Source organism: Anarhichas minor, unplaced genomic scaffold (assembly GCF_050575085.1).
Source record: "Anarhichas minor isolate MPS153535 unplaced genomic scaffold, ASM5057508v1 ptg000026l, whole genome shotgun sequence".
NCBI lineage: Eukaryota > Metazoa > Chordata > Actinopteri > Perciformes > Anarhichadidae > Anarhichas > Anarhichas minor.
Genome location: NW_027466472.1, coordinates 13547653 through 13569163, shown reverse-complemented (window position 1 = coordinate 13569163; position 21511 = coordinate 13547653). Strand labels below are relative to the sequence as shown.

Genomic DNA, 21511 nt, shown 5'->3' with positions numbered 1-21511 from the left:
TAAATGGCAACAGATTATCTCATAGGACAGTCATCATGTCCGCCACAATGAGCAGCGAGAAGAGGTGATACAAGAGAAGCAGTAGACGGTAATTATGTCAACACGGACTGTGAGTGGATTATCTTTTCAACTTAGTCACAGTCTGAATATTCGAGTTTGCTACAAGTACAGGAGGCTGTGCTGCATGTAGCACAAATCAATACACAGGGAAACTTTCCACTCAAATTGATTTTAAACTGCCTTATTGTGCACAAGGGAGTACATGTTCAATGCACTTAAACCCAGCATCCTCTATATTTTGACTGAAAGAGGGACTCCACTCTTAAAACGTCATCTCATTTACGTGCTCTTTTCTTTGATTTGTGGGGTTTTTTTTCCTGTTCCTGTGGATTCTGATTGAGTGGACCATAATGCACTGCAGTCGCAAGATGTTGATTTTGCTCAAGAGGCACAATGTTTTTTTTCTTTAATGGAAAACCCTTCTCCAGTTAGCTCTTGCGTTATCAGCCTCAACATAAAACCTTCAGCTCAGATTCTTCATCTTCTTCACTGTCAGCCCTTAAAGGCCTTCTGGGGGAATGTAGGAAGTCACTGATTGAAATGGAAGTACAGTAGACGAAGCAGACAAAATGTAAACAACAAAACTTGATAAAAGCAATGCCTGGAATACATTTAACGTCACTCAGAACAACTCAAAAAGCATCACATTGTTTTTTCACAACTCTATCAATAATCATCTACATTTTGTCATTCTTCAAACCTGGAATTTTTTTTACTTTGAACTAAGATGTTTTGGCTACTTGGGGCAGTGCAACAAGCAGTAAGCACAACACCAACAGCTGGCTCCACATCCAGCAGACACTTAGACACCCGATGAACACAAGTCTTACGCCCCTTTTCCACCTGCTGATAATATATGATCTTTATCTGGAAATATTATGTGCAGGGTGGATTCATTTCTTAATGCAGTCACGATCAACAGATTGCATTTACAGCTGGCTTCGATCCCGTCACAATGTCGCTGCTGATTCTAAAAACAATGCATTCCGACAGCCATGTTTAAACAGGGTGCAGTGTTCACTCTCCTTAAAGCTGTGTTTTAGTCTCATTACATTACAGCCATTTAGCCGACGCTTTTATCCAAAGCGACTTACAATTCAGATTCTATCACATTCGTACACGTAGGCACAGCTACGGGAGCAATTTTTGGGGTTAAGTGTCTTGCTCAAGGACACATCGACGTGCGATTCTCGGAGCCGGGGATCGAACCGCCGATCCTCTGATTGAAGGACGGCCCTGCTCGCCACTTAGCCACAGTCGCCACAGTCTCCACTAACTCTTCAGCTGCTAAATGCTCCAATATTTTCACCATGTATTTGCTATTTTTGTCTGTCTGGCGTTTGGTGCTGGGCAGGTGGCGTACAGCTTGTTTATGAGAGCTTGTTCTTTTGCTGAAAACAGCTGCCGGCTGCGACTGGAAACCACGCGGATGACATCAGTTACACTGAAACAATGCAGTAAAGTTTCGGGCTGCAAAAACAAAACAGTTATCAGAACGATACCAAAAAAAAAACCCTGAGGGGGAGCTGAGGGGGACAGCAGAGTGTGGTGATTATTCTCAGTGTTTGTAATTACAACTGATCCATTTATCAAATTACACAGTCAACTGATCCATTGTTAATGAAGAAATGTTATTAGCAACTTTAACAACCTCTCAGTTGCCAGTTTGTGAAAATAAATTGCATTTAAAAAGAGATTAAAAAAGAAAACTGTGCCCTCCAGTATAACTGAACTCTGAATCTGGCCAACGGTAACGGTCACTGTTTAATAGATTGATCAGCACGTAAACTGTTGTCACTGATACTCACCTGAAGTTCGCATTGCCCTCCTCCGTGTTGTGCCCTTTGGTCCCCGTGCCCGATTTACCGCAGAGGCACATGATGAGGCCACATTTGTTGACAAAGTAACAGGTGACGTCCACAGCTAGCAGCAGGAGTAGAAATACGAACACAAGGATCCCTGCCCAGAGCATGACGCCCGTGGAGAGCGCCGCCTCCTCACCCAGATCTGCCAGACAAGAGACAAGAGGGGGAGCTGAACAACCGGAGCGTGACGCAGTTTCATAGAAACAGCCAGGAACAACTCAATAAATAAAAGTGCAGCTATGCTACTGTAAGCACAAATACTTCCATAAATCAGAAACAACTCACCTGTTACGAGCACCGATACCTTCTAGTTGTCTCGGCATCAATTAGATGCAGTGTGCTGTTTGTGTAGACTGTGCTGAATGACTAGTGTTATTTTATGGCGTTAAAAACACACAAAGAAATATATATAAATATATATATTCATCCAATTTATTTGGTATTAGAAAGAAGAGCAAACCAAAGTGTACACTGCGTTGCTAGTTACCCAGAAATGCAGAATATTTCATGGACAAAATGAACGTGAGGCTTTTCTTAATATCACAAAAGGCTATGATGCGTCTTTACTGTTTGTGTAAAGTCAGCTCTCTAAAAGATCCTCTCTGTTTCTAGATACAACTCTTTAGACACCAATAATTAATCAGCCGAGTAAAGCACCCTCCAATATAAATGTATAAAAACAGGTATTTGTTTGAATTATATTTGATACAATTACATGCATGAGAAATATCTGGACATTTGTCTTAGTAAACACCATAAAAATAACAGTTTCCTTTTGATAATTCCAATATTGTTATTACAAACATTTTTCAGTTAAGTGTTTCTGTTTTTAATAATGTAAACATCAATGTTACAAACCGTTACAGTACATTTTGTGAGCGATTAAAGGATAGAATAGTATTTATGTAAACGGACAGGCCCAGCTCTCAGCCTTCATTCTGTTCTAAGTGCTGTTTATTCTAATATAACCTCAATTCAATTCCACTATTGTTCGCTACTGTAAACTGGCAGTCCTCTCTGTTGTCTAGTGCTGAGCTGTTCAAATGGTGAGCAAGGTGAATGTGTGGGAGGCCGAGGATTTCCACTGCCTTTGGTTCAGCATGTCTGTCTGGTCTGTTCTGAAGCCACACGGCACCGTTAACGGAGACACGTCTGTCATAGACAAAGTCTGTTTGTAAGAGTGAAAGCGTTTAAAGAGACAAGCCAGGCCAGAGAAAGGCGAGCTCTCCTCTACAGTTATGGAGTGAGTTCCCTCCACGACAACTATGAGAGCAGGAATACAGTGATGAGGGACACGATGAGTGACACCAAAGTGGATGTCACAGATGAACAGCCCTGTTTAGCTGAGGGGGGGGGGGCAGCACAACCCCCGACCACAGCATAATGCACACAGGGCGAGACGGAAATGTTCACGTGGTCCACCCCACCAATGTCCAGAACCGGGCAAGAGAGCAGGAACATTGAGAGAGGGGGGGGTCAAAAAAGAGAAAGGGAGAGAGAGTACAGGACAGAAGGAGGGGGGGAATGAAGGGAAAGAAAGAGGAAAAAAGAGAAGGGTGGGGAAAACAGAGGAAGGAGAGAAGTGAAAATGTGTCAAAAGTGAAAAAAAAGAAACTGATATCTTGTATTGAGGGGAGGGGGAAAAAAATACAGCAACACATCAAAGCAGAAGCACAGCACGAAGGGGAAAACTACACCGTGTGGACTAGATGGTGACTCGTTGGTGGGTGAGTGGAAAATGCTTTAGATTGGAAAATGAATTAGAAAAGAAGAAGTGAGAGGAAGACATAACGGTCTGTGGCGATGTTTCAGCAAAGCACTCGGCAGTGTCTAGCACCTAAAGGGAATCTGACAAGCTGTGAGTTTGTTTGTTTTTGTGTGCGAATGGTAGAAACCTTCAGCTGCAGTTAAGCCCTCGAGGTACAAGTTAATCAGTGGTTATCGAGGATCAATTTAAAGGCTGCTTCCACACAGGGACAAACTATCTGCTCTAGCTGCTTATTTTAGCAGTATCCATCCATCCATCCATTTTCCACCGCTTATCCGGGGTCGGGTCGCGGTGGCAGCAGGGCAAGCAGGCCGACCCAGACCTCCCTCTCACCGGCAACATGTTCCAGCTCATTCTGGGGGATCCCGAGGCGTTCCCAGGCCAGCTGGGAGATGTAATCTCTCCAGCGTGTTCTGGGTCTTCCCCGGGGTCTCTTCCCAGTTGGACGTGCCTGGAAAACCTCCAGTGGGAGGCGTCCAGGAGGCATCCTAATTAGATGCCCGAACCACCTCAGCTGACTCCTTTCGACGCGAAGGAGTAGCGGCTCGACTCCAAGCTCCCTCCTGATGACCGAGCTCCTTACCCTATCTCTAAGGCTGAGCCCGGCCACCCTACGGAGGAAACTCATTTCGGCCGCTTGTAGCCGCGACCTTGTCCTTTCGGTCACGACCCAGAGTTCGTGACCATAGGTGAGGGTAGGAACGTAGACCGAGTGGTAAATTGAGAGCTTTGCCTTCCGGCTCAGCTCCCTCTTCACCAAGACGGTCCGGTGCAGCGCCTGCTTTACTGCTGCAGCCGCACCGATCCGTCTGTCGATCTCCCGCTCCATCTTACCCTCACTCGTGAACAAGACCCCGAGATACTTGAACTCCTTCGCTTGAGGTAGGCACTCCGTGTTGTTTAGCAGTAAACAAAGCTAAAGGGAAACTACTGTCGTTTCACCCTCCGTGGATGGAGCCTGTCCCAGTTCTGCGAGCGCAAACTCAAGCTCCTTTAGCAAGGCCTGTCAAAACTTTAAAGTGTAGAAATTCAGCCGGAAAATCATTTCTGGCTCACCCGCCGTCCAGGAAATCACATTTTTCCTGTAGATTTATTTAGTTGCCGTTCACCTTTCAGAGCTAGAGAGTTAAAAATAGAACGTCACACTCTGGGTGTTTGGAGCTTTGAGTTTGGCTCCGCAGTTTTCTGGCTGTTTAGTTCCAGTTTAGTGCGAGTGACCTGAGGGAGGGTACCTGGGATGGCGTCGGGCTCTGTGGACGTCCTGAAGGACATGGTAGCTGGCTGGGACTTGCCCTTCTTATTCTCTGCCACCACCAAGACATTGTACTCTGTGTCCCACTCCAACCCGCTGAGAACCACGTATTCGCTGCCGCTGGGCAGACGGATTTCTGGTTTCCACTCCGACACCTGTATCTAAGGACACAGAGATATGTACAGTGCTTTTAGGGCTGACACTAACGATTATTCTCATTATCGATCCATCGACAGTTTATTCTCTTGAGTAATTGATTTGAAATCCCACTGTGACGTTTTCAAAGTTTGCTATGATGTAAGAAAAGGAAAAGCTTCTAAATTCTCACATTTGTGAAGCTTGAGCTATCAAAATGTTTGGCTTAATGGGTTCATCAATTATCGAAGTAGTTGCCAATTAATTTTCTGTTAAATTCACCTATTCATTTATCACCTAATTGTTTCAGCTCTACATGCATTATCATTAAGGCTTGAACATAACAGAATTAGAAAACATTTTTATATTTTAAATAATGTTTTTTAAGATGTCAGAACTATGGACCATCATTAGAATTCCAGGCGTTTGCTGAGATATCGTGTTCACCGGAAAATGGGACGCACGGACGGACAACATAATACAGTGGCATTTTGCTTTAAAACCTTTTATTAGCTTCAGTTGATGAGGACTAATCATTTGGGCTCTAATCACTAATACTCACTGGTTTATAGCGGACCAGATAATGTAAAATGGGCGAGCCGCCGTCGTCCTGCTTGATCCAGCGGACCCTGAGAGAGTTGCCTTTGGGTTGAAGTAGCCCTTCGAGTTTAGGAGGATTGGGATTCCCTACAGGCACACAGGAGCAAGTTAGATGTTATTTAAAGTCTCACCGAAAAGATGCAGAGAGCGACAGGGTTATTGTATTGGAGGAAGATTCTATCAGTCCACCAGCACCTTTAAAATATATAGCAAAGAAAAACCAAAACTTTGATTAGAAATAAAAGTCACAACTTTGAAAATGGCCTCTTTGTTGTCGTCCCTTTAAGTCACTTGCCCTTCCTTAATTGCCAGCCGCAAGATGGTATGTCTCAAGTCTAAGACTAATTACCAAATGACACACAGCCACATGCTTATCTGATTCAGTCCAAGTTGCTGAGTGACATTCAGCCAGTGTCATACAAGGCTTCAGGGTAAGATCTGCATTTAACAGCACAATAAAGAGATTTATCTATAAAGATAACCACAAGGTGGAATGTTTTCAGGATCTCAAACTTATTTCCACAATCAATGTTTAAACACAAATAACACAAAACAATTAAGTCAAATAGAAATGTAAGACAATTGATTAATTGATCTAATCGTTCGTTTTTTGTATCCACTACAGACAGAGTGTCTGATTGGGCTTATCTGGCTTGTGGAGTTCCTCAGGGATCAATGATGTCCAGCTTTATGTATCTGTAAAATCTGGGAAACTTTCATATTTCAAATTTGCCTAAATTTGTCTGAATGAGATCAGTGCATGGACATCTCCTCATTACCTGCAGTGAGTTCTCGCCCCAAATCAGACTTGAAATGTTGCGTCAGCATTTACTAAAGGCTTCTAACTAAAAGTTGGTTTACTTAGGGGGTCATTTTTTCATTCCAAATTGAACTCTGAGAAACATATCAAGTCAGTTATTTAGTCTTGTTATATTTTAAATAAACAAACATTGCCATAGAATGGCGCCTCTTATTTCCACCTTGAAGGAATCATCCATTGTTTTGTCCGCTCACGTCTCAACCGTTGTAATGCACCTTATTCTTTTTTAAGCCAAGAAGCTGTAGCCCGTCTACAATACGTTTACATTATAACTAAGGTAAGTGCTGTAATCAAAATCTTACCAATTATTTGGAAAGTGTTTCACAGTTTGGCTCCATGTGGCTCTCCTTCTGGCGGTCAGATTATCAAACTCTTTAAAGACTTATTTTTAAAAAGTAAAAAAAGACACTCTTGCCCTGATTTGTATTATTCTTTAACAATCTTTTCTTTTTCTTTTTGAACCCTGGCTTAGAAAAACGCTACATAAATAAAGTATGAATTACTAACAGACAACAAGAAAGAGGTTTTGAATGGTTATTCTTCATACTCTGAAAAGCCAGATTGCCTTGAAAACCCTGGTAAAATCAGTCCAGGTTAGTTATTAGCCTTTAATGCAGCCTCAGGTTAAACATGATAAACAACATGGAGGATACGATGCACAGGGTAGCTATTGCTCTCAGCATGAATACTACAAACTCTTGATTGAGAACCAGAGCAAACTGCTGATAAGAGGCAGTATTTCTGCAGCTATGTGGTGTAGAGACACTGATAATGATTCTCCTATGAGCAGAGGAAACGCTGTTTGTTTCACACTTGATTTATAGGAACACATCCTAAAAGGAGGAGCGGTAACATCCCTTTAGGTAGCGTGCCATCAACACCATCATAGTGATGCTGATATTAAACACTCTTGACTGTTATATATTACCGTGAAGACAGCTCTGGCTCTCTCTCATTTATCCTGCTGAGGCAAATGTCTACATGACTGATTAATGGGATTGAGGGAGATGTATATTACATGATTGCATAGAAGCAATTAATGTGTTGTTTAACTGTGGGATTCTCCGACTAAAGTGAGGGGTCTTCTGCAACAATAGGTTACCTTCTGCAGAACGGAGGGGGACCATCAGAACCATGAGATCCAAATAACAGTAACATGAAATGACACGTGTGAGTGGTTGAAAGAGGAAGGAGGACATGAAAGACAGAAGAAAAAACAACCCGTAAATGACCCGGAGACAAACTGATGTGGAGTCACAACACAGCTCTTCCTACTAATAAAGACAAAATCCCTCTGCTGGGTTCTCAATGTGAAAAGTGCAGTAGACATCTAACAGCCTTGTCCTCTTGATTTTAGAGACTTTATCATTTGAAAGGAAACTGATTGATCAATGCTGAAGGGCCTAATCCAAATGTAAACATTCCCAAATTACACCAAATAGCTGGAGCCAGAGGGGAAACGTGCAGCTTTTCAAATGCAGAGTTTGGCGTTAAGTCATAACACTGGCATTGAGTGAATTAATTTACAAGGTGCAAATCAAAATGACATTAATAATCATATTTGGACAACTCAGATGTCAAGTCAAAGAATGTGAGTGAGATAAAAGCATCCAGGTTACAGACACAGAAGAGTTTGCATTTATAATCAGGCCACACAAGGTCACAGTTTCTAGGAAAAGATACATGTGCTTTGCTTTAAAGTCGTTATAAATGCAGCTAATCAGTCGGGGTGAGGTGGTTATCCTGCAGGGACAGACACAGCTAAGGTAGTAAAAACTAATCATCTATTATCCTCTCTACAGAACAAACCTGTGTCTTCAGTGAAAAAAGGAAAAGTGCCGTCTAGGGACATAAAAGAGAAGATATCAGGCAATCAGAATCAGTTGTCTGCACAAATGACTACCTGTGTCTCTGTAATAACACTTCACTGGAGAGTTTAGTGAGACACATTCCTGCCAGACTGTACCAGAGGAGCAAGGAGAAACAAAAATGTCATATAATGATTTCCACATTTAAGGTTAGAAACGAGACGAGTCTGTACACATGAAACTGAAAGGCTGTTCTGAGACAGCTTCAAAACCAAGTAAAAGGGGTTTTTCTTTTCATGAAATTGTATTTCAAGAAAGATACTGCAGCAACATTACTGCAGCTGTTCTAATTAGTTTTAAATGATCAATTCAACGGACATCAAACAATCTTCAGTGTAAGAAGCTGCTATTTCAAAATGTAAAAACATTTGATTGGGCCTCCTGTCTTTAGTCCCCAATTAGCAATTAATGAAACATCAACCAGAAATATTTTAAGTCAAGAAATAATACAAAACAGACACTGATTGGTTGACTTGGCAATGGCTTTGGATGTCAATACCAGAGAGACAGTTGGGTTCAAACAAAGCCCAGACAATGCTCGAAAAGCACAATAATGAAAAATAAACTAATCGTGAAAATATTTATCTTGGATGTGTCGATTATTAACAGAGAAGCTATTTTATTCAGACATTTCTCCAATTTGATACTGATGAGCAGCACTTTAAACCACCTAATACACAGAACTGAACAAACAGAGACGAAGCACTTACTTTTGTAAGTGTAGCCTGATGGTTTACAACAGACAGATGAGCAAATGGATGAAAAAATTGATGATTAAAATGATGAAACGAACATATGAGGAAGCTGATCAGCGTGTGGACAACAATGAATAATTTCCAACATATTCAATATGGAGCCAACCGGGTGGTGCAGTTTCTCTTCCAAAAACATCCATCCCCAACCAACAGAGGGGGCTAAACACTAAACAATGCGTTCGGGATTCACTACAAGGCTGTTTTTTTAAAAGGACTGAGGGATAATTCTCTGTTTCATATTCCAATTCATGGTTTGCAAGCATGCTATGAGCTTATTAAAATACTATAAAAGTGTGGATTTGTAATGATTGTGCGACTGGATCCAAGTGCAGCCTATGTGATGGAATCACAGTGCGAATTAATGTGCAAAACAGCAAAATGATGTTGAGCCAGTGGGACTGTTTCCTGAGCCCTTAGATGTTAAGGACCCTCAATGGAGAAAACAAAACAAACAAAACAAGGAGGTCAGTGAGTTGGTTCCTGTGGTCAGTTTTACTCCTGAACAAACAAACAAAAAAAACTTGGAAGAGGACAAACTTGGACTGAAAATACACTGTTGGAAGCTTTTGTGACGCTGTCCAAACAGTCTCAATGCTAAAGTGTGTGTGTGTGCGCGTGTGTGTTTTTATAGATCAGCTATGGGATTGACAAGCACTTCCCACTCCCAAGACCTAGAAGAGAGGACTTCAGGTAATGTGTTTGTGGAGACGGGGGGGGGGGGGGGGAGATAAAAGCTCTACAGCGTACTTTAAACTGAGCAACATGCGCCACTTACGGACAGGCTGCGTCTTGAAGACCTCAGCAGGGCTGCTTTCACCTTCACCCTTGCCGTTGATGGCTGACAGCTTCACTTCGTAGCCGGTCTCTGGCTTCAGGCCTGTGATAGTCGCCTCACTGGTGTATCCTGTTACAATATATCAGAGGCAGGGCAATCCCTGTTGAGAACACCTTCATAATTGTGATTAGTGGTGAAACAAACACACCCCCAGTTCAAACAATACATGCATAATTAATTCCATCACGAGTAAACAGCGATTAGCTCGAATCTCGTTTCATTCCGACAATGTTTAAACAGATAAATCTATTTAGCGATGGTGTAAAAGGTCGAAACACAGCATACACAGAAACAGAAATAACTGACAGCTGTTTCAAAGCCACCATCATTATGTACAGATGACTTTCTTTCCTCTTGTCATTGTCTATTTGTCTTGTGTTACACTAGGAATAAAAGTTCTTTCATTCAGGGTCATCTGCACTTTTATAGAAATCAAATGTAACACCCTTCCTACAGCAGAACAAATCTATAAGTAAATACATTTATGATGAAACATATCTCATGCAATGAACTGTGTTCAAATGTTACGCATTACATGAAACTAAAACCTTCACACGTATAAAACAAAACCTTAAATAACTCATTTTGTTAATTACAATTTGCTTAAAAAAACCCATCTTTTTTTTGATTTGCTTTGTGTTCTTACCATCTTGGACTTCATAGACGCACTGCACCCAGCTGCCCCTCTCCTGAGGAGCCCTCCACTCCGCTCTGTACTTCAGGACGGTAACACCTCCGGTGGATTCTGGCTCCTCAAACTGGATCAGTGCCGTGGTGGAGAAAGGTCTCACCTCACTGATGGATGGAGCCGATGGCACCTCTGGTTAAAGGGAGGAAATGTACAGCGATTGCAACTAAAACTGTGAGATTGCAGCACGCCGACGCTGTCAGACTCCATTGTTCCATCGCACTAACAGACCGAGCTCACCAACAGTCCAAAAGGCTTCGGCTTTGTAAGACATGTACTCTTTGTGATATGAATGCCATTTCTCAGACGCTGAATGCTGCAAACTCTTTGACATTACCTCAGAAAATAACAGTAAAGACATCCAAATGCTCCTATGACAAGTAGCAGCTGATCTCAAGTCCGCCTTAAATGATGATAATTACACAAAGAAAACCACAGACCTTTAAAAAAAAAAAGCAAAACCTTGAGAGATTGTGATTATGATGAACCTTTCAGCTGGAAAAAGAAGGATTTTTTTGTAGTCAGCTAAGCACAGTGTACTGTTTCAATATAACGGTATTGGTGTTGAAGCAGATAAAAGAATCAAGGCTTTAGTGGTTACTATGCCTTCCTAAAGTTTGTGTTTGTAGAGAGAAAGTCTGGCCTGTAGTTCACATAATCGATTGATGACTCATTCACTTTCAAGTAAGTCAAGTTTAATGATCAAAACATTGGTTTACCTACCACTGAACTCTCTATTTGAGAGAAAAATGACCATTTAAAGCCCTGAGATTGGCCCTCTCAGAGGACTGGTAGCTGTTCTGAACTCTCACAGATCTGTTTTGACTCACTTTGATCTTGGAAATGAAACGGCACACTGTGATTGCCGTGGCTTAAGAGTGCATTATCTCTCTGCTCTCTGTACCATTTGTCTAATGTGTTGTTGAAGTCTTTGGTATCAGCTGGTGGTGAGTTGATGTTACAGTGAAATGTTGTAACTTTGATAAATTGTCTTTTAATTCATAATACGCCCACTATCCCTTGGATGTGCACGATAATATATTCAGTTTTAACACTGAGTGAAATCCTCAGAGCCGCAGTAGTTTCTAAACATCCGGAGAGAAGGAACGTTAAATCATCAGATGCCGGATACATCGCCTTTTCACCTAAATCTATTATCCGTGTAAACAAACACTGCTCCATGTAATCTCACAATAAGGTAGATGTTTTGGTCCAAAACTGTTCCTGGAACCAAGAAAAGCCTTGTAATTTAGTGTATGCGCTACAATGAAATTGTCTCCTGATTATTTGTTTGTCAACACTAAAAACCAATGTCCTTAAGCATTGAGAGAAAGTGTACACCCTGCATATCATGAGTCATCCTTTAAACAGCACAATTGAATCCAAAAATCACAGAATCACCGCTGACCGGCCTGAATGAGCAGGAACTCCTTGGACTCGGTGCCGATCTCATTTGAAGCAGTGCAGTTATAGCTCCCAAAGTCATTTTCAGACTCGGGGGTTATCTGGAGGAGAAAAACAAAATATATGAAGGGCAGTGTGCCAAAACAGATGAACAAATGTGTGTGTCAAACACTCGGAAGGTGACCTTTTTGTTTGTCCATTAGAGTAGCCTATTTTTATTTGTTGCTGTGAGCTTTCCTGCTGCTGAATTATTCATCAGATTTTTTTTTTTTCCCCACAATGGAGCTGAAAGAAAACCCCTTCACTTCAAATCTATGCTCATGAAATCTTGATGACGCAAGGGGTATGCGCGTGTGATTGTGCGTGCGTGTGTACATTTACTTCGTGAACTGTAATTTGTGGATTGAAACGCACGCGTGTGTGTGTGTGTGTGTGTATGTGTGTGTGTGTACCTGCAGGTAGCTGGCTGATGGACTTCTGAAGATCTTAATGTTGGTGGTGTTTGAGTTGGGGAGCTGCAGTCCATCTCTCAGCCACACAATAGACACATCGCTGGGATGAGCCTTGACCTCACAGCTGATGTTGACAGCGTTTCCCTCCCAGGTATATACTGCCACTGCACCGTGAATCTTAGGGGCATCTAGGGGAAGACATTCATGTAATTCTGCCACAACGTGTAAGGTTTTGTTGTTTTAACAGTGCCTGAAAAATGTGCCGTTTAAATAAAAGTGAATTCAAAGTGCTCTACGTGATCAAAAATGACTTATTTTTGCTCAGTTAAAAAGGGTGCATGACTAGCAAGTCGCTTTTATTACGGCACTTGTTTTGTAAGCCCAAACACTTACATCAAGAGAGAAGGAAATACTGTACTCACAGCGGACCTCCAGAATTGCCGGCTGATCATCCTCTCCAATGGCACTGCGTGCTGTGCAAAGGTACTGACCCGCGTCTGTATACTTGACATACTTCAGAGTGAGGGAGGACACACGAGCATCACTCCTCACCACTACATTTCCATCCAGGCTCTAAATGGGAGCAGAAAATAGCTTGGTTTAGGAAACAAAACAAAAAACATTCCCATCAGTTATGTCCCATTACCATATTGCACATTTACACAGAGATCATTTCTGCAAAAAGAAGTGCCACCTGAAAAGAAAAGAAGAAGAAAAGACTGAAGAATGCCTGCCTTTAACGACCAGAAGAGACATTACGCTAATGAAAAAGGCACAGTCTGCTCTGTAAAGACGTGGAAACATAAGGACACAGTTGACAGAACAGGGGAACTTATCAATAATAGATGAAAGAAGAACTCGAAACCACCCAGAGCCTTTCACACGGAGGGCTTACCAACTTGTGAAATATGCTGATGCATGAGGTTAGACAGCAGAGCATTACCTTACATGCCACACTTGCGCTTTCATGTTGAAGACACTTGGGGCTGAAGAGTCACTGCACACAATCAGATGTTTTTAGTAAAATGACACTTTAAGTTAATGACTTGTGGTGTTTTCTTTTTGGTATCGTACTGTGTGTTGCAATGCTCTCTGAACCCACAACCAGCACGTGCCCCAGTTTCAGTGATGAAGGGCACACGCCGAGTCACATTGCATTTGAAACCAGGGGAACAACAAAAGACAGCTGGCTAATGAGATGTGTGAATGACCTCTGACCTCGCTGCTCTACAGACACCTGGTTTCATTTACTCGATATGCAGAGTTACAACATCCGACCATAAGTGGCTTCCTGACCCGCAGGGTCAACGACTCTTGTGTTGTTGTGGTTGCTGATGTCATGTGACACTAAACTGTGAGTGTACGGTTTCAGACCAAATTTCCCCCGTTGAAGAAACATTTCGTCTTAAAAAAAACGAATTAAAACATGTATTATGCAAGTTCTCAACCTTAATTCTCCTCAAGTGTTTATTAATGCCGCTAATGGCAATATTCAAACTCGGTAAGTCTGAAGATTAGTTCATGGATTTGGGACATTATTTTCTATATAGTACTCTTTTATTCAGTAAGCTTTGGTGTTTTTGTGGATTGTTCTTTTTACAAGGCGCTACATAATTGAATATTTAGGCCTCGCTATTGGTCGCCTTTATGGCTTTGATCCAAGCTGCAGGCAAAACAATGACACGGATGCTTTTACACATATTGAATTAGGGCCCAGTCTGGGCAGCCATGTAAGAGAATCCCTCGCTAGTTTGTATTCAAATTCAATAGACAAAGCATGTCTGGGGCATGCATTATGCATAGCGGATAGCGGGACCGGGGACACACTTACATAACACACTAGCCTTTTATTCTGACCCCTGTGCAGAAAGCCTTCTCCCTTGACCCCTGTTGCACTGCTTCGGACACCTGCATCTGTGCAACATGCCACACTATGTACCACCTCAAAGTCCTAGTTCGTCAGTATGCATCATTATCGAGTCCTTTTCAATGGTGTGCTACTACTTTTTAAAGAATGCAGCATCAAAATGTCACCAACCAGAAAAAAACCACATGGACAGTTTCTTTACAGCGATTCTTTTCCCCATTTGAAGTCCATAACAAATATCTAACGGAGGAAAATCATATCTTCACTGTAACTTAATGTTGTGATTCATTAATGTTTTATAACAATGCATTTTCAGTATGAATGCACAATGCAGCACAGTAGTTGTCTATAGGAAACATCCTAGGACCTTCATAACTACAGGTGGTAAAGAGTTAAACATCCTTTATTTGTTGACTTTACTATCTTTATGAAATAGATACAATTCCAAGCAATACTGACTTTTAGACAGAAGCTCCTCTAATACGTGACAGCAGAGCTCTCAAACAGCGTCTGCAGCTTTACCAGCAGAGGAGAGAGACCCTGCTGGAACGTCAGAGCATAAAATTGAGAATGCACTGAGGACATGTTAAACTCGTGTCTCACCAAATCTGAACTGGTCCTGCATACAAATGCGCCCTCCCCTGAATGTACCTTCCCTTCCGTGGCTTGTCAAATGAACACTCAGCTGCCTACGCACTTGCAACAAACATGCTCAGCATGCTCATACTGCCCCGTGCTCATACTCCTCCCCTGTGTGCTGTTTAATGGGATCTCTTGCAGAGACACACACTGATCAATTCAGAGTGCACTGGTGGATTAATTCCCATATCGTTATGTCAGAAAGTGAGAATTATTATTGCGCCATACATTAACGTAAACCAATGCACTTGCAACCTGAAAACACAAATATGCTGCAAATGTGCTGCTGAGGTATAATTTGTGAGACAACAGTTAACTAAAATATGCTTCGTAAAATAAAGTAGCATGGCATAACTTGCATGATACTTGCTTTTGAAAACTAGGAATCTTACTAGGATAAACTATTTGGGCTTTTTGCACAGTTTCCTTTCTCTGTAAGAGTGTTACTACCTCGTACAGCGCACTACTGCGGATGCACAAAATGTTATTGCAACCATCACACAAACCTAGTCATTACTGTCGGCACGTGCTTGATATATTTTTTTATTCTAAACGTTTTGTAATCATAGGTGTTATTATTGAGTGCATGTCAAAATGTCAATACTGACTGATTGTTGGAATCAGCAAATGTAAAAAAACGACCCATTCTAAAACTATTACAGAGAGGCGTAAAAAGGAAAAGACCAATTTGTTTGATGTCCAGAGCTTCCTGCAGATTGAAAATAAAATAGCAAGGCTATTTGAGGAACCAAATGATCTGAAAATACGTATTAATTTCCTTTCAAATGGGACAAAAGTATAAATAACAATGGCAAGCCCAGTATTTGATCTTGCACCTGAAACTGTGATGAGCTAATCATCGACGACACACTTCGTGAGAGCAAACATTTCTGTTCATTTGAAAGTCCAAGTGATGAATCTGTACTGTCCTCTAGTATGGTGCACTCAGCACTAAGATTAGAAATGACAAAGTGGTATTTCTCACCAATTTTCTCACGTACGTAAAACACATATTTGAAAGGGAAGTCAATTGGTGAAAAGCTTAAGTAGGCGGCTCTTTCTTTTGCCAATTTTCACTTTCTTTCAGGAACAGTGCCTCGCTCTGATACTCTGAGCAGCTGCACAAAGACATCTTGCATACATATTCATTTATCTTTGGTCCAACAAAGTAAAGCTATTAAAAACAGTTTTTTAATGTGAAAAAGAACATCTTAATGTTAGAAATCAAGAATTGGCATCAGATAGAGAGAGAGAGAGAGCTGGAGACGCTGGTGGGAGGAAAGAGAAATCAGTCTTGTATTGACTGATGTTCCTGCAGGTATGTTAAAGGTCTGAAAGGGAGAAAACACACGCTCAAGTAGACTACTGCATGTTAAGTTTATATGTAAACCAAACATGTAAAACAAAGAGATACGGACAGACGGGGCCCCCCTTGGCATCTTTGTCAGGGTTTATGCTCATCCTGACCCTTAATTGATCAAGAAAGTTGATCTGCGTCCATCCAGAATGTAATTAGACTACATAGCTGGGCGTAGGTAAAAAGTCATGCATTTAGAATACCTTGTGTTGCTCGGGCCGAGTCCATGATGCCTGTAGAGGACAGAGACACAACAACAAACAAAAGGCAAAGCAATTCTTAGAAAGTAATCCTCATCCAGGCAAAGCTGGGACGCTGCACATTGCATGCAAGCGTTAAGTGTCCATATTATTTGTCGTACATCCACAGTCCCTGAGCTGAATGTATGATTTTGACGAGGAGTTTGGATTTCCATACGTGAGAAGCTTATTATGTGTCAACAGGGGTTTTTCTTTTAGGTGTATTTTTGGAGGATTTTTTTTGTGTGTTTTTGTTTGTACTGGAACAAGACAGCTTCTGACCCTCAAAGAAGTAGGTGTATTGGCATCACGACAACAAAAACGCTGACGGATAAAAAAGGTTATTGGTTTATCAGGAAGAGGTGAATCCATTACACAAAGGGATATGGAAGCCTGTTTGGTAAAAGCTGTACGGCAGTTATCGACTAACAATCCCTTTTTGAGGCCGAGAGCAATAATGAGAATGTAAAATCCAATAAAACTGAATTTGCTGTGGCACTTGTCTATCTGTGCATATAAAAAGCATGTCCTACATCAAGAAACACCAGTTAGTAGTCGTCAAGTCTCGCTGTGTTTCTCAATAAGCGTGAGGGGTTTTTGTTGCACCTCTTCCTATACCCCATGCGACACCTGGAAATAAATCCTTGCTTACAGGTGGCCTGTATCAGATGCTCTGCTCTGAATGTTAGCAGGACTTCCACTACAGTCTCAAACAAAGGGTTGTGCTTTGATTGCATTCCAAGACTAAAATAGACAAAAATGTGATTTGAATAACTCCTTCTTTAAAAATAACATATGATAGCGTATCACCCTGTCAGTGGATATTTATAAATCTAAGAATGGGTGGACTAAAGATTCTCCAACTGACCAAAGCCATATCATTATCATACTAATTAGGGCGGAGTTATTGTGATTATGAAATGCCTCTCCACATGCTCATGCAGTGAAAAAAGCATCTCAGCTCTCATGTCTAATTGATGATCAAATAATTGTGTTTACTGAATATTATTCAGAAAATCACAGTAAAGGGGATCAATATGACTAACTTTGTATTATTTAGAGTTACAGAGGTAAGAGAATCACTTATATCAAGATGAGTAAGTGATAATCCTCATCATGTTGGTCATATTCCCCACTTTACTGAATGCAGAATTGCTTCACATCATTGCAGATCAAATCAAACCTCTGGATAGTAAACAAACACGTACAACTGTTCCAGTCAACATGCCATGTCAAGTTAAATCACAGTGACACCGAGAAGACGAAAAGCCTTTTAGAAAGCATGCTCTACGGATTTCATGACGCCGAAGAGAAAATGTTAAGCATGACAATGAGATGTGATGACCCACATAGCGAAACAAGTGTTGAAGCGGTAACAAGCAGAATAATAAACAGGTATTTCATCAGGTGCAACTGTTATGTAAACAAAAGCAACCGTAAATTATTGTTACAACTAAAATAAATCTCCCTCTCATCATCAATGCTGGTGGCTTGTAAACACATATGGTGTGTTTGAATTCATTTACTTTATATCACTGAGAAACCTCATGCAAAAAGGAGGAGATGAGTAAATACTTATTGGACAATCTCACATGACAAAGCTCATAGTGCGAGTGTAATTTCCCCGTGCTCTTAAGAGCACAGTGAGTCCTCCCCTGTCACAGTAAAACACACGTCATTAAAAACAGCAGTTGGCTGCATATCACCACGGTGCCGGGAGAAGAGCGGCGGTCCAATTAAAACAAGCAGCCTAACGGTCTGGAACATCACCACCACGGCTGCACGCGCCCGTCTGCGGCGACGCCGCTGCCGCAAGTGAGCTGACAAGTACCGCCGTCATTTTATGTGACAGGTGTTTGTTTCAGACAAAAAGGACAAGGGACAGCAGCAGGCGCGAGCGTGCAAGACGGAAGTCGACGAAACAAAATGCTCAGAACAATATGACGACGGCTCCCGTTGGGACTTATCTTCTTTTTTTTTTTTTCAGCCCATTGTTATTCCCTTCCATACAAGAATTATCCCGGCTCTTTGTTCTGACGGGAATTGTAATGTCAGCGTGAAGAGGAGACACACTAACACAAATACACTGAATACATAAATGCACAGAAGCCTGGTGGTGTTGTATTCACCGGGGTGACGCCCGACTGAAACTGATGACTGGGCATATTGTCATCATCCTGTGTCATGAACAACTGCTGAGCTTTTTGCCAGCGCATCGCAGAAAAGTGACATTTCAGTGTGAAGCAACCCTTACGTGATCACCCCCCCCCCCCCCCCCCCCCCCCGACTGAGCTAGCAGGCGTGCTGTTGTAACTGAGGAGCCTTTTGTGTTCGGAGGAAACAATGCTCTCTCTGCAAAGGCACGCAACGCTCAAAGCGCTCCTCTGTTTCAGAGGCCCTGCCTAAACCGCTGCCACACCACATTAATTACACATTTACTTAAAGCAACTCATTACTTACAAGATACTCATGCATTTCTTTTCTCAGGCCTTTAACTTCTAATTGGCAATCTGGATGCTGGACAGAGCAGACTTTCATAGCAGATTTGTGTCCAGAAACAAAATTACAGACATTAACCAATCAACTACATAATTTGAATGCGCTTCTAAGTTTTATATTTTACTCATTTTTCACTACAACCTCCTTCTGTATAGTTACAGTTCAAAAAATATTCCCAGACAATTACAGCTTGAAAACTCTGAGCATCAAGCATTTAATATGTATTCAAATAAGCCAAACAGTCATTATGTAGATAATGTACAAAGGATGGATAAATACTTCATTTACATTTTTCTGTTATTAAACAGACACACTTATCTAGAGTGACTCGCAGCAAATGCATTCCAAGGACTGAAACAACCGTATATACCACACATAGAAGATTAAAGTTTTAAAATAAATATACAAACATTAACTTTAATAGCCGTATAAACAAAACTATCACCAGATAAGTGCCAATTTGAATTTGAAAACAGGTCTACGCAAACAAGCACCCACGAGTGTACAACACTATTAGAGCTTACTAGTTCTTTAATGTACAGTACCGCTGATTTTCTATTGTACGAGACAGTAACCTCCCTCTATCCACGCACACTGTGCACCCCTTTTACTCACAGTTACAGCACAATGTCTTTGTCTGCCGACACAACATTTTGAGTGGGAGGTTATTCATAATGAATTTGTTTCTCCCCGTGTTCACCTTTAAAACCCGAGACCACAGTGAAAAAGGAAACCGAGTCAAACGAATTTCATAGTGGAAATGAATGGCTAATCTGTCACAGAGCATCAGATGTAACAGGGTCTTGGTTTCTTATATGATTGACATACGGAGTCCTTCAGGATTCTCTAATCCTGATCTTCTTTGCTCCAACATTACTCAGTAATTCACTATGAGCTACAGAGACCATGTCCTCTCTCTGCTGCATTTTAAAGTATAATTCTCACATGAAAGGTGAAGGTAACATTATTAAAACCGTAACTCTTGACTCTCTATTCTTTTTACTTTAACATGCAGCTCTACTGAAGGAGTCCAATATAAAGCAATTGACAAGTTGAAAGGGTGATAGGAGGTGTAATTGTTCGCTTAAAGGTACACTGTGGAGATTTTGCACTATGGAACAATGATTTACATGTGGGTCCACATTGTGTTGTCCATGTGCAGGTGCAGGTGATGCCATACATTACACACTCCTGCCAATGGTTTCAGGGTAAACACTGCAACACATGCAGGGAAGAAGGAGAAGGCTCCTAGCAAGTAAACAAGGACGTAAACAACGCAGGTTTCAAACTTTAGAAAAATCAGTTTTGTAAATATTCTGTTCATCTTTAAGGATACACACACGTTTTGGTGAGTAACAATGAATGTAAACGGAAAGTTTGTTTGAATACTCCACAGGGCATCTTTAATAATTCCTATATAGAAGTTTTTGTAGGGTTGGTCAAGGCTTCATTCTAGCTTTAAAGGAAGAAGCAGGCCAAAAGCACATCAACACGTGCAAATGAGTTCGGATGTTTTGTTTCCGAGGCCTTTTTTCAAAGTTGGTATCCTTCTTATTATATTTGAACTGAGTATTAAACCATGAAAATAAGTTATGGTCCCTCACAAATGTGATCCACTGCATAAAGTAGAATACTCATTTAAAAGTTGCTGTGACTATTCCGCTACTCATCATCTTACTGTAAAAGCAAAGATGATGAAATTGATTATTTACCAAAGATGTCGGTGCATTCCTGGAGTAATAGTCCACCGTCTTCTAATCGGTCATGGCAGATACACTTTACAGTAAAAGTGTCATTTTTTTTACATTTGTTAAACAGAACATTTTGTCTGTTCCTCATTAAGCAGTGTTCAATAACTAGAAGGAGAAGTGTAATGTTACAGTGATACAGTATGTGTGATAAAGTAAAGTACTGTACGGGAGTAAAACTCCATCTTTTTATTCTGCATAACAAAGTCCATGTCCTAGATGCACAGTACTATTCAAACGGGCTAACCGGCTCGGGAGCCCAAGAACTGAAAACACATTAAAATTAACTGCAAATGAATTCTGTGTATTCATCACCACCACACATCTAAACTGGCACAGTACAGCTCTGTACTGGTTTTCTGAGCCACACAAAAATCTCTCTTTTTTTTTCTTCTTCTCTTCCTTTAAAATTTGCTCAAAAATTGAACAGCTGCATTTATTTTTTCAGTTCAGCATGTCCACCCCAAACGAATGTTGTTTCAATAGTCACACCATCCTAGATGAAATACAGCTGTTATGATGATTGCAGATAGCATGACGGACGGACACCAGATGAACAAACAGAACAAGACGACTAAACAATTAGCAGCCATTCCCTCATGCATTTATTAGAGACCCACCACGGAAATCACTTCCCTAGTCGATAATCCGACCTTTGAG

At 41.3% G+C, this 21511-nt stretch overlaps 1 protein-coding gene across 1 annotated transcript in view; it reads right to left on the bottom strand.

Moving 5' to 3' along the window:
- Positions 1 to 21511, bottom strand: part of ncam1b (neural cell adhesion molecule 1b) — a 37903-nt gene that overhangs the window by 3652 nt on the left and 12740 nt on the right. Inside the window, exons 10-20 of the mRNA XM_076100655.1 lie at positions 16569 to 16598; positions 12925 to 13075; positions 12503 to 12690; positions 12055 to 12151; positions 10605 to 10778; positions 9899 to 10027; positions 8310 to 8342; positions 7603 to 7605; positions 5643 to 5767; positions 4926 to 5106; positions 1869 to 2067 (exon numbers count right to left, since the gene is read on the bottom strand). Coding sequence (XP_075956770.1) covers positions 1869 to 2067; positions 4926 to 5106; positions 5643 to 5767; positions 7603 to 7605; positions 8310 to 8342; positions 9899 to 10027; positions 10605 to 10778; positions 12055 to 12151; positions 12503 to 12690; positions 12925 to 13075; positions 16569 to 16598 — 1310 coding nt within the window. The remainder of the gene's footprint in view (positions 1 to 1868; positions 2068 to 4925; positions 5107 to 5642; positions 5768 to 7602; positions 7606 to 8309; positions 8343 to 9898; positions 10028 to 10604; positions 10779 to 12054; positions 12152 to 12502; positions 12691 to 12924; positions 13076 to 16568; positions 16599 to 21511) is intronic.